The following is a 14,316-nucleotide window of genomic DNA, read 5'->3' on the forward strand; positions in this document are numbered from 1 at the left end:
GAAACATTGTTCGATTTTTGAATCCCTGGAAGGACTCTTGGAAGGACTTTTTTGTTCTGTTCCACCGAATCCTATTCAAGTAAATGTGTCAACTGCACCATTGTAATAAGGGCAAATCGCTGAGGGAATCCGATCCGAACCCGGATGTAAAGGAAACTATTGTGAGCGGGGGGCCTGTGTGGGTTTGTAGGCGACAGCAGTCACAGGTACCTACGGTTGGTGTGAATTCCCTGTTCTTTTTTTCCTCTCGTGTGAAATTCTGTTCACACTCCCCGGGAAAGTGGACCGCGAACCCTTGTCGCGCGCGCACACACATGTATCTGATTTGAATGGCAGGATTCAGGCTTTATTTGGTGGAAAATCAATCGGTTTTAGCGATTGTTGTGCTACTGACGGGTGCATAAAGCAAGTCGAATGTCGTCTATTATTGTCAGGCGGTTGTTATTTTTTAATGAACCTCTCTTGGCTGCCCGTTTCCCAGTAATTGCCGTTTGCAATTGTAAGGATGAATAGAACTTGGGAGGGAAAGGAGGGTGTGGAGCTTGTGATTTTGAATTTAACTAAGCATTTAAACGGTTTTTGGGGGGTTTTGTTAAAGGTGAAGAGGGGCACTTGATGCATAAATAAGACCGTTGTTTGTTGCTTTTCAATCCTGTCTTGTTCGTGAGGCAGTATTTCTCAAAAAAACGCCAAAGAAAGGATTCGTTCGAAGCTTCTTCATACACTTAAATAGTTTTATTTTTACATTACATTTCCCCTCTCGCTCATTTCGGTGCATTGCGTGAAATCTGTTCCTTTAGCACCAGAATGCTGGCACGCTGATCCTGCGGCAGTAGTGCAATCTGCTCGTCGGAAAGCTGCAGCACCTGCATGATCAGTGCCGCCTTCTCCTGGTCCGAGGCATCGTTCGATGCTCCCGCTTTGGATTTCGGTTCGGCCGCCGCTGCCTTGGCCGCATGGTCTGCCAGTGCGCTTGAGGCGGTCGCCATTTGTGCTTTGCTGCCACCCATCGGACCGGACGGTGCGCCCGCAGCCTCCAACCTTGGATCTTTGTGCAGACGTGGATCAACGGGACGGGGCCGTATCTCGACACCGGCCGGTGGGAATGCAACCGGTTCCGGTAGGATATTGCCGGGCTGATGGCCCGCCATAAACGGATCCATCATACGCAGATCCATGTCCATTGGGACGGGCGGTGCCGCCGCCGCTTGTGCCATACGGTCGCGCAGTAGATGCCGCTCGTCACTGTCGTGATGAAACTGTCTCGGTTCGTGCCCGCCACCGTCCGGACCGTCGAACGCGGGATGTATCTGCTCCCGCACCGTCGGCACCGCACTCAGTGGATCGTCCGTCAGCACCGGCGGCATCGTGTTACGCCCGTGCAGGAAGGACAGGGCGGTGTGCGAATCGACAATCCGCATCACAACCGCCGACTGGAGCAGGGCGTACGTGAGCTGCGGATTCTCGAGCAGCATGTTGCGCGCCTCGAGCGGATCGTTCTGTATGCACGCTTTCGCTTGGCGCATCAGCTCGTACATCTGGTCCGGCTGCAGGCCGGTGACGGTTTTCGCAATCAGGTCGGGCGTTTCTTCCGGATCGCACTCGGCACCGTACGGGTTCTCTACCTGTGGGCCCTGCAGCAGGGCGGCCATCTCCATGCGGGACTTTTCCGTACAGGCGTTGTCGACGCGCAGGGCACGTCCACCGAACTCGTACCCGTTCAGGTTGCGCATGGCGCTGAGGGCCGTCTCTTGGTCTTTGTATTCGCAGAATCCGTAACCTTTCGGTTTGCCACTCTCTCGGTCGAATACCAATCTGTTAATGGGAAGAAGGAGAGAGAGAGCGTTGTGAATTAGAGCACACGATGTAAACAAACAATCGAGTGTGGTCACTTACTTTAGCGATAGAACGGGTCCAACTTCACAGAAAATATCCTTCAGCTTCTCTTCCGTTGCTTCGTACGGAATGTTTCCGACTAAAACGAGTGAGAAAAAACGCCGGTTGTTAGCGATAGAAGATGCTGTGTTGTGTTGCCTGTTTAACGCTCTTACCAAACACCGACCGCATCGATTTGTCCATCAACGTCTGATCGTGCCGGTCCATGGTAGTGGCGATGTGGAATGTTTTGTGCTTTAACTATTTCACAAATTAGATGCCGTTTTTTCACAGCAAAAGTAGCGTTTTTCAACAATTTTCCTGCACAAACGGTGCAGTAAACAAACCACAGTGTTCGCGGCGCCGCTCGGTTTGCTTTGACGGTTCGGCTGTTTTGACAGCTCGTTTTCGCCCGACTTTCCGAGGGGTGACGTCCGTAGACGACGAAACGATTTGTGACGGCGCACGGCGTTATGAGCGAAATTTGAATTTTTAACGTTACATCGTAATAACGTTACATTTTTTATTTATTTTATCGCTAATGTTATGTGATATTTTCCATTTGTATTTTTATCATTTGGAGGTTCGATTTTGTTTGGCAATATTTAAGAATATTTATGATAAGTTATTTCATTTAATTATATCTTTTCGATTCCATTTAGTTTTATTTTATAATTTTTCATAATTTTTTCTTCTAATAATCGGAATATCCTAATATAATTGTAATTGTCCTTATCAAAAGGAATCTTTAATTCTTAAAGAAAATAACTCTCAAATCATAGAATATGTTTAACTTCAAAACTGTATTGCAAATTTCTTTTACTTCATTATTCATTTCTTACTTCCTTTCCCTACCTACTCAATCTAATCAATATGTTCTCTGTTTCCAATTTTCCCTTTCAAGGTTATAGCTCAGCAAGAGTTACAGGTCCGGCCATAGCCGAATGTCCGGGCTGTGTGTGCTGTGTCGATACACAGTTGCCGGATGTCACAGCAGCGTGCGTTTTGGCAATCCCCCATACCGATAAAGGATATTAAAAGGATAAAAGTGGTCAATTAAACCTCACAATAGTGCACCGCAGGCAGGCAGGCAGGCGGGCAGTGCCACGCACGCCACGACATTGCCCTCAATCCTTTTCACACCGACCCCAAATTAAGCCCTTTTTACCCCGTTTGCAAAACCCGTAGTACCGTTCGGAATTTGATCCCGAAATGGTGGACCACGATCACCGGGGAAAGGTTTTAACACGGAATCCTGCTTGCAGCGATGGGTGTGTACTGGCCACCCGTCGATCTTGGGTCACATGGTCACATGGTGATCTCTGGGAAATATATTTTTTCACATGTTTCTTAAAGTGTTGCTGAAGAGCAAATTCCAGCACGGAAGCATCGGAAAGGGCGTTCTAATTTTCTGACAATTATCATGTTGAATTGTTCGTTTAGTTTTTGAGTTATTTTCTTGCATTAAACATTGACCGAATTTGGTTTCCTATTTCTATATTACATATTACATCATTATTATACATCATACATTACACATCATTAGTATACATCAGGGGTCTCCAAACTACGGCTCGTGGGCCGCATGCGGCCCTCAATAGCCTGTAATGCGGCCCGGGACGACTTGGTAGGGGTTAAAATAAATAGTTAATTTTGTTTCTTTATTCATCTAAACAATTTTTTTTTTTGAAGGACGAAAATTAGGATTTGATAAAATAGGGAAGTTGACATTTGATATATTCAGTAAATATTTTCAAATCAAATTAAGATTTGAACATTCACTCATTCTATAGCTAACATCAAAATGGCCCTCAACAATGTTATTTGTGAGGCAATGTGGCCCGCGAACTGAAAAGTTTGGAGACCCCTGGTATACATCATTATGAAATGAAAATCGTTACGAAATGTAATTTCTTTTTGTTGTTAAATGTTAAAAAAGCGTTTGTACTACGTTAAACGTCCATTTTTAATTAATGAATAAATGAAACAAAAAGGACTCCTCTAAACGTATGTTATATTCCACCGTTTTATGTTGCTGGAGATTTATAATGTATCGAATCGATTTTTACACTCGTGTACTCGTTGACATTAAAAAACACACCAACTGCACCACTGAGAAGTGTGATTGTTCACTGAAGTATACATTACAGCTCGCATTTGTTTGCGGAATTATTGAACCGGTACACCAGCCACCCGCTCCATCTGCAGCGCAATAATAATGGTCGCATAAGAGTAGAAATGAAAACGGATCGGGAAATGCAAACTTTTTAGGGCTTTTATAGGTAGTTTATACGTATTAAAAGACACAAAAATGAGAAAGAAAAGTATTGAACACGAACACAGTTTTAATGGTGCAATAATAGAGAAAGAAAGAATACACATTTCTGTAGCCAACTAAATCATTGAAATAATTCCAACGCATATAGACATAGCTATTTTGATGATAATGATTTCATAAGAAAATGATTCTTAGTTTAAAATAAAGTTTTTAAATATATTACTCAAATAATGTTCCATTTTATACTGTGTTAGGATAAATCTATTTCTTGATATTAGTTTTTGCATTATAATGTGTTGTTTTATCATATGAAGAAATATTACTTTTTATTTAAGCAATACGGCCTTTTTGGACCGTTACTCCTGAATAAAAAAAAATATTACTTTTTATGTAACTCCAATTTAGAAACAGCTTTTTTGATTACTTTAATGTGTTTCATATATCTATCGATTAGTTACGGTAGTTTGTTTTTGGATTTCTCTTATGTTTTTTACCGTTTTTTGTGTATGTTTTATTTTATTTGTTTTTTGCTGTGACATACGTATTATTTCTCATTTTTTGTTTTTTCTTCTTTTCCGATTCTATACCATTTTTCGTTTATCTATCGATAACTTTCGTTGTTTTGTTCATGGATTTCGTAAACGTTTTCTTATAGTTTTTGTGTTTCTTACATTGTCTGAGCTGTTTTTTTTTTCTCAACAGTGATTTACGTTTTCTTCTTTTGTTTTTTTTTCTGATTTCTATACAGTTTTTGATTTGTGTTTGAATTTCTCCTTTGTTTCGCTAGTGTTTCTGTGTTTTATTTTATATTCTTTGATGTTTATCTTCTTTTAAAATCTGATATACGTAGTTCTTTCTTATTTTATTCTTTATTGAACTTACCTTACCATCGATTGGAAAGCATTATACACGTTTTTAAGGTCTAAAAATGTATTTTCTTGTTTCTATGTAGCGTTTAAAACTAGTTCGCTTGCATGTTCGCTTTGTATTGTAATTTCATAAAATTGCATTGAACGTGTAAAGTTCCGATTGCATATTGACCAGGGCACAAACAATAACAGTTACTCTCTCGCAACTCTAAGCGCGACTGTTCTCCTGAAGTACTTAGTTAGTTGGAATTGTTAGAACGATTAAACCATTCCCTCCTCATCCACATCCTCCCTTCCTTCCAAATCATACCAAACGCGACAACCCGGAAGTTATGCTTCGTTATGCATCCGATAAAACGAGTCTCCTGCAGTCCTTTCCGTACAACAATGAACGAAATAGGTAAAAAAGGGAAAAAGGGAAACTAGGAAACCGCGGATGCAAAATAGTGCAATCGATTGAGCGCTTGAACAGCACTTGATCCCGTGGCTCTCGAGTGGCGAACGTCGCCGTTGAGGACAAGGGGTTCACGGTTCGCGCAACACCACCACTACCGAGGAGCACCCCGAGTCCTTCAACCAAAACGGGCAGAGGAGGGTTTGCGACGACCACACCCCAACCTCGGATAGCGATCTTGCGGAAGCGTGGAACAAACCAACAAAAAACCGTCTCATTTCGCCCGCAAGTGGAATGGATTTCCCAGTTTTTTCCCAATATTGTTTGCGTCTCTGGTTGCGTTTTCAGGCCTTTTTAGGGGGATAGGGAGGGATTTTCACGGGGTTTTGAAGGCCCACTGTTTCTGTGGCCACACACAACCCGTGGGACTTCCTTGCTCTTGTTTGCTTGGATCGTGTGCAATTGATGAAGACGGGCCCGGCGAGATTCCGTGTGCGCGACCAGGAAGTTTGTCAAGTGTTGCATTGAAATGTGGCCTTCGGTCGTCCCTTTCCGCGGTGGTAGCCGCGTCCATTGTGAGGTAGTTAATTTGTTGATTCTTTCACCGTATCCTGCCACCCTTTTCCGGGATTAATTTCCTCGTTTTTTTCTTCTCCCCAGTACAACACACTAATTTTCTCACCTTCTTCTCACGAAACCCGTCTGAAGGAATTTCGAATTTGAAGCTTCTCTTAATCCTACAATTCTGTGACAGTGTTTTTTTTTCGCTTTTTCTGAGACCAAATTGTGGTGGGTCCTTCAGGAGACGGACAAAAAAAAACCCTTTTTCCTTCGTTTACAGTGGGCTCCTTCGGCCGATTAATCGTTCGTCGCCGTCGACTCGCTGGGACTTTTTCTTAAGAAGCACTTGAAACTAATTGATCTTTACCTTGCCAGCTATTTGCATATGATATACACGCACACAGAGAGAGAAGTTCGCAGGAGCCTGGTAGATGGTGTGGGATTTCTAAGGTGAATTTTTTTTAAGGTTCGAGGCTCAAGTGTTCACCGATTTCGTGGTGACTTTGTGGAGCACTTCAGCCTTCTCTGTACGAGGAAGTAAAATGGGATCGATTAATTTTCCGTTGAATGGTGCGTTTTTCGTTCCATTCTAAGTGTTCTTGCTTTACACAACTGCGAAAGCGATACACAATTGAAATAAAATAGGATTTGGGTTTTACTGTTTTTGGTGTGAGACGTTTTGCTCCTGTTGATTTGCATTGCAATTATTGTAAGTGAGTTTTGTTCCATGGATGCATGGTGGCTAAATTTTAACGCACAAATTGTTTGACTTAGAGTAAATGAAGTTATATATTAATCTGCTCAAAATGCAATGGATGAAAGGAATAAATGAACAATAAAGATAAATGTACAATCATGAGAACTAAAAGGAATCATAATGCAAAAAAGAAGGGTAAAAGAAGAAAAAAGCAGTAAAACACTCAGATAAAGAAGTTGAATAAGCAAAATAGAAACTATAAGTTAGTAATACTCAAAAATCAATGCTCAATGAACGATAAAAAGGGAAAGAAACAGTAAACAAAACTAAACAAATATTACTGAAAGCATACCAAAAACTAAGCAAAAAAGATGCAATATTTAGTACAAAAAACGAGGAAACAAACACAAAAAAAACGTATGTTCGAAGGGCGGAAGTGAACAATTTTCTCGTCAAATTTTCGCATCCGTTTCCAGCGCAAAGTGTGATGTAAAAATTATACAAATGCGTTCAGCTTCTCGTTACATATCTGCGGCCCCGCGCATCCAATATGTACGGCTCATCTCATCGCAAGTGTTATTATGTGTCTCTTTTTTTACAATCACGCTCAGACGATGGAAGTGGGGGCCCAAAGAAGTTAGTGGGGTTGTGCAAGTCATGCTGAAAAACACTGAATGTTTGTCATGTTACATACGCCTCGGCAGTGTGGATCAAATCCTCTCAAAAACCAGGCAAAAGCAACTTCGTTTCTTAATCGGTGAAGATGTAAGCATTGATAGAGCTAATTATCATTACCAGGAAGATGAGTTTATGGAAAACCAGTAGAAGCTGTTTCTATTCTTTTATACAGATACAGTGAAACTCCTCCTAACATGTTTAACTTGTGCCAGTGACTCACCCGTTATGCGGGAAGCTTTTTTTCCGTATGATTTGTATGGAAAATGAAATAATTGGTTTCAGTAAAAACGGCACACCTGCACCTGAAAAAAAAAATGTCTTTATTATATTACTAATTGGAAATATATTTGTAGTTCACTATTTCTTTGTTATTTTTTTTTGTTCATTTTCTTAAAAAAATGGTCGATTGTGTTAGTCTTTCATTCTAGAAACATTCTCAACTAGACTTTTTTTAACAAGCCAGTTTCATTACAGATATTGGTTATGGTAAGCATTCTTCCGCGCAAATAAAGTAATTACAGATTTCGATAATTTTATGGGCATCAAATCTACAACACACTTGCACACATAAGTAGTCACATGACATTCCTATAATTGGCACGAATTTGCAGAGAAATCTCTCACCTCCACGATCAAGCACATCCAGCAAAATGTGCCACAAACATTCGTCAATTTACCGCACATTTGTGCCCCGAACAGTTATGCGATACTTTTCCTCCTTGCAATAGTTTTTTTTTTTTTTAATTTGTCCTCGCGATAATAAAAATCAAAGAAATGCTCAATGTTTACCAATCATGATTTTAATTTTACATCGGCACCAAAAAACGCACCAGAAGCAACATTGATTTTGCTCGTTATGCGAAACTTTTCTCTTTATGAGAGGTATTTGTTGAGCGTTAAGATTTGCTCGTAATGCAAAAAAATACTCGTTATGAGTGGTTCCACTTATAGTTCTTATTGTCTTTCCCCTAAAGTGATCTTCCTTATGATATTGATGTATGGATCACGACCACGAGCCGTAACATGTGGACGGTAATGTTAAATTTAAAGAGCTACAATTCGGTGTAAAGTTTATTAAATGTTTGGCAAAATCGTCTTGGAAAGAATTTTAGCGTTTTTTCTATACATAACGTTGCTACAGATTTACAAGGGCTTTTTAGGAATTTATAAATTATACTTTAAAGATTTCAAGATAATACACCATCGAATTGATTCAAACGTACTTGAAATAACAGTCGTATTACCTGGGAAAATTTAATAACAAATGATTTTAAGTATCAAAGTATTATTTTTTCCCTTGAAGATACATAACGAACTACGATAACAGTTCTAAATGCAATAGGTAGTACTCGGAGACTTTTCTAATCAGCCGTACCATCGTTGTACTCGTTCGTCGAAAATCATTCGTCGCTCATGAGTGGACAGGGTTGTATCACCTTTTGGGCAGTACAAAACCTAGACGGTTTTCTTATTTTTGATCTAGAGTGGTAAGAAATGTATCAACAAGTAACCAGGAGGAAACCAAATCTCCTTGATAATGATATTTGAAAGGTTTTGGTCTGGATGGGAAACGAATTTGTTCGGTCTTGCAGAAGCTGACGCTCTTATCCAATCGACTACTGGGTCGACGTAGCTAGATGAAGGTAGTAGTCGAACAGGTTCTCCGTAGAAAACACCTCACTGGTGTTGGTGTTAAGATGTCAAAGGGATTTGTATACTGCAACATCAGAAGCGAAATGTCCGAAAGAATATTATTAGAACAGAATGAAGAATTAATCTTCATAAGGATCTTAAGGGTTATATTCCTTTTTTCCGCCATAGAACGATTCATGTCTCACTCATGTAGGATTTAAATGATTTACCCAATCAAAAGACACATTTTGGGGCGGTAAATAGAATTTCAACTAAGTGTGTAATGGCCATCGGCTTTTAAATGTTGAATGTGACAAAAATGATCCCAAGATTTACGCTTTTTACTATGCGCTTTTTCAACAAATAAACAAATATCTAGAACGTTATGAAGGAAAGCCTCATAGATCATCGGTCTTAAACAGAGTAGAAAAGACATTCAAATGTGAAAACTCACTCCCAAACTCCATTCAAGAACCATATAGACAGGCAAGCGGGCTGCACGTCAAGCGAAGGACCTGCCCTCGCACGCTGTAGAATACGTCAGCGCGATGCCGAAACATGTAATTATCCTCACCGCACGCACACAGGACCACCAACCCCCCGGGACGTTAGAAGCTGAGCTGAGATTTGGAGGGGAAATTTTCTAACGCACACACACACCCAGGGGGCAGAGAGAAAACCGTCACACCAAAGGAGGCATCTGTTTTCACACCCCAAAAAAAGGGGTTTACTAATCATGGTGGCGTTAACGACGCCCTCTGTTCTCTCCTCTTTTCCAACCGAAGAACGATTGCGCACACAGTGTGTGCGCACGATCGATCGAGACACATACACACAGACACAGAGTCAATCAATCCGGTAGCAGCGCCTCCGTTTTGTTAAGCGAGTTTGAGAACGATTAATAAGCACCTTCCTGAATTTTGTGGCATTTTTCATTCGTTTCCTCCATTCCTCCCTTCCCGCAACTCCTCAGGTTCTGTTTGTTGCGTCTGTTTGAGTGGCGCGCATAATAGAAGCTACAATTATGCGCTACCGTATGATTTGTGCAATTGTTGGGATGAGAATGAAGATCCACGGCTGAATCCAAAACGTCCGAAGCCACCAAAACGGACCAAATAGCTGGCCACTGCTGGGGCTGTTGTTGAAAGGTGACGTGAAATTGGTTTGACCGGTTTGGGAGGGAGGGATGCTCCGGGAGAGATATTGTATATTGTGTGCCCGGTAGAAAGAAAAAAAGGGGAATATTATGAAAGGTTAATAATATGTTGATTTTTATGCTACCTTATACCCACTCCCCCCTTGTAAAACCGTTTGCGCACAATCGTTTGGCCGTTGTCTCAGTTGTTAGGCGGTGGTGCGTGGTGGGACTGGGGAGGAGAATTGGGATTTCTTTATTTGATTGTTGGGTGTTTTGTGCTTTGGTTGGTGGTACTGTTATTATGAAAAGTGTGATGCAAACTTGTCTTGCTTGAGGGATGAAACATTCCATGCTGAAGATGGGTGTGGACTGATTCAATGTTGAGGTTTTTTTTCTGCCTCTTCTAATGGTGGTTTAGGATGCAGCAGAGAAATGTTTCAAAAATGGTTTGGTATGTATGAAGTTGTGCAATGCGGTGCAGTTTTACCGCATGGAAAGGATCAATTAAGCAATTGAATTGGGCTCATATTAAAAAGCAATTATCATACATAAAAAACGATTATCAAATCAATAACGGAAAACGATCACCAAGAAAGGGGAACATTTTATTGAAGGTTCTCATTTTATTAATTAGTCAGCGATTTTCCATAGAAGATTAAGAAACATTGAGTTAAAAAATCCTTTAAAAAATAAACGAAAACAAAAAAAAACTTGAGCAAAGCAAAACTAGGTAAAATGATTCAAATTACCTTTTTTATGTTGTAAAAATGCTCTCTACAATTACAAAAATGTGAAACCATAACGTAGCTTTAAGATCATAAAAGCAATATAGCAATATATATAGCAAAGTGAGCAATAACTAAAGAAACAAGAAAATTACATCCAAATTGATATGATCGATTACAAAAACAGTACCATAACCATAGCCAGTTTCTCAAACTTTGAAGAGGAACTGTAGCTGAAGTTGTGTAGAGACAACGGTTGCTTAAAATCGTGCAGTAATGCGAACAATATTTGAAAATGTTCTAAACACATCGAAGGAAACCATTGTTTTATGTAATTAATGATCGTTCCCGCTTCGATCGAATCAGAGAAACTGTCTGGTTATGTTAAGCATTTCAATCAAGAATGGTTGTAAAGATGAAAAGAAATTAACATTCTCGATTGTCTTAAGCTTCCTGAAACATAACAACAAATGTAGTAAACATATTATAATTCATAGTTTTCCTGCTCAAAATGCTGTACAAAGTAAGAAAACATAAATACAAGTGCTCATGATGTTGTATGATGATACCTTAATAATGCTTTGATGTGATAAGTAATGCAGTGGCGGCACTCTAAAGTCGGACACCTCTTTTTTCTATACCATTACACCAGTAATGTGCTAACTTTGCGATTTAATAAACCTTTGTTCCCTTAAAGATTCAATTGCGATTAGTATTCGATTGCGATTTGATTGACATTGGGATTAGGATTCGTTTGGTATTGGCATTAGGATTCGTTTGAGATTGTATTGTGACTTGATTTGGACTAGGATTTGATTACGATTTCATTGGAACATCAGAACATGTTTGGAGAATCCCAATGAGATACGCTAAACGCGCTAATCGCTAATCCCAGCAAAAACCGTTGTTCTATAAGTAGTTTTACATCCATTTATCGCAACAGCAAGAAATTCCTATTGATTCCCTTCTGAAGATTCGAATCCCTTCTCAGGATTTGTGTTTCCCAACACTACTTCTCATATCGCCAAGGATACCCGTTGACAATGCTGGCGCCCAAAATCATACCAGTTTCTTGAAAAACTGTTCAAAACCTAAACATAGGCATTTTATTCAATTTTGATTTAACCTAAACTTTGATTATTTAATACACACATGCAGTACCGATTGCGATCGACTGATCTATTGATGACTGATAAACATAATCATTCCATCTTCTTTTTGGTGTAATGTCCACCGAGGACATGCCGGCCTATACAGGCTTTCGTGACTTAATTCATTACCACACAGTCTAAGAAGGAACGGTCTATATGAAGCTTGAACCCACGACGGGCATGTTGTTCGAGCAGACGACTGTACCATGGGACTACCTATTAATAATTCATTATCTGCATCATATTAGTCCATATTGGCAAACTACCTGGTCATTTTGCTAAGGAGTAAATCTTCTTCTTCTTCTTCTTCTTTGGCTCAACAACCGATGTCGGTCAAGGCCTGCCTGTACCCACTTGTGGGCTTGGCTTTCAGTGACTAATTGATTCCCCCCATAGCAGGATAGTCAGTCCTAGGTATGGCGACGCGGTCTATTTGGGGATTGAACCCATGACGGGCATGTTGTTAAGTCGTACGAGTTGACGACTGTACTACGAGACCGGCCAAGGAGTAAATACTGTACGACTTTCAGTGGAGCACATATGTTTCACACCCTTTCTTACATTCATGTATGATTTTCCTTTATTGTTCAACATATCTGCCTGTTTGCAAGAACATAGCTAAAAAGAGTATCCTATACGATGTGTAAAGACAGAATTCCGATAAGTGATGCAAGGAACTTTTACGGAAGCCTCAAAGTCGGAAAATAGGTTAAAATATAAGATATCCGACTAAAGGTGGCGACCGCTGTATATAACATAAATATCAATTTAATAACATAACATAAATATCTATTTAATGAATTTGAAACTCTAGCAATTGAATACTTGTTTCTTGATTCTTCCCTTATTTAGAACCTTTATATCCTTTTCTATATATTTTAATTGTTGTTTACCTTTTAAACCAGTGATAAACTTTATATTTTCTATTCAAATCAAATTTAGCTTTCTTGTACGTCAGTCCTTTTAGAACTTAGAAACTCTGCGCCACAGACTACCCACAGACTGCCCAGCTTTATTGCAACAAAAGTGAGAAAAACAAACTAACAAACAAACAAACAGATACCTTTTGAGAGCGGCAGCAATTACAGTTGACTTCGTTTTTGCTAATGAAAGCACCACACCCCGACACCACGGCTCTCGACCAGGCCTCGGACCCCCGAGACGAATCGGTCGGACAAATCATCCCGATTTGCTTAGGACAGTGGGTGCAATTAACCAACACGCATCCCAAAAACGGCACACACACACACACACCTTTCAAAACTGTCGCCAAACAGAAACAGCAAAGCAATCGAGCAACGTAAATTGAACCATCGAATATGAAAGCGTTTATGAGCGATCTTCGGGCCCTGTTTGGGTGATTGTGTCATAACCATATAAAGATGGTGCGGTAGTAGCAAAAGAGAGGGAGCTTTTTCACCACATCGCTGCATTGTGTGCTCTGGGTTCGTGTTTTGTGTTGTGTGTTTCGTGTAGGTCATTGTTGTTGTGTACACAAACACACCGACCCGAGCCGAATTTCGCTTGGGTCGCAATTTGTCTTTCAACCCAATAAAACAATACAATATTTTATAGCCTCAAAAAGCACAAATAAACGCATAAAAGCCCTTTTAGCTGCAATTTGCATATGCTGGTGCTGGTGCTGTGGGCAAAATTGCGGATGGGTCCACGTCCCCGGCTAGGAGGGGGTCCAATGGGAACGCGCGCTTCCCGGACTCCCCGCAGCTTTCGGGCGGGCCGTCGGCCACGAGGACGGGCGGAAGGTTCTGCGCACTTCCTTTGTGGAGGCTCTCGCACGGGATCAGGCTCATTCTCTCCCTAGGGGATCGTCAGAACTGAGGACACTTCTAGGGCGAAGCGAGTCTTTGCTGCTGCTTATCATAAAGCTTCTATCTCTTTCTCTGTGTTTGTTTTCATCGACCGTGATCAGTCGCAGCCGAAAAAGGGGGCAGCAGTTGTTGACTTTTATTAGTGTTGCTTCGAAAGGACCTGCTGAAGGGACATCGGAGACACGACAGCTAACAGGCCACATTGGATGAGTAATACGGTGAATGTTCGCTGGCTTTGCATGTAATAAAGTAATTTCAGTATCTTCTTCCACACAACACTACACTCGCCCTGAGGCCACTGATTATGGCACCGGCAAACGGCAAAAGGTACACACTCACACAAATAAGGATGTAAATTAAGGACTCAAACGCAGGGTAGTCGGAATGGTTGAATTGGGTAGCAGCATATAACGTTTTTGTCTCCGGCAGCATTGCCATAGATCTCGGAGGGTAATATACCCGTGTACCTCTGGTACACGTCCTTTTACG

At 40.8% G+C, this 14,316-nt stretch overlaps 1 protein-coding gene across 1 annotated transcript; it reads right to left on the reverse strand.

Moving 5' to 3' along the window:
* Positions 1-701: 701 nt before the first annotated feature.
* LOC1271032 (cleavage stimulation factor subunit 2 tau variant) lies at positions 702-2,279 on the reverse strand. The gene is made up of 3 exons (XM_309774.4): positions 2,052-2,279; positions 1,897-1,975; positions 702-1,815 (listed from the first exon to the last, which is right to left on the reverse strand). Exons 1-3 carry the CDS (start codon positions 2,101-2,103, stop codon positions 765-767), a joined length of 1,182 nt encoding a protein of 393 aa, XP_309774.2. The 5' UTR covers positions 2,104-2,279; the 3' UTR covers positions 702-764.
* Between the last annotated feature and the right edge of the window lie 12,037 nt (positions 2,280-14,316).

Source organism: Anopheles gambiae, chromosome 3 (assembly GCF_943734735.2).
Source record: "Anopheles gambiae chromosome 3, idAnoGambNW_F1_1, whole genome shotgun sequence".
In the NCBI taxonomy this organism is placed as follows: Eukaryota; Metazoa; Arthropoda; class Insecta; order Diptera; family Culicidae; genus Anopheles; species Anopheles gambiae.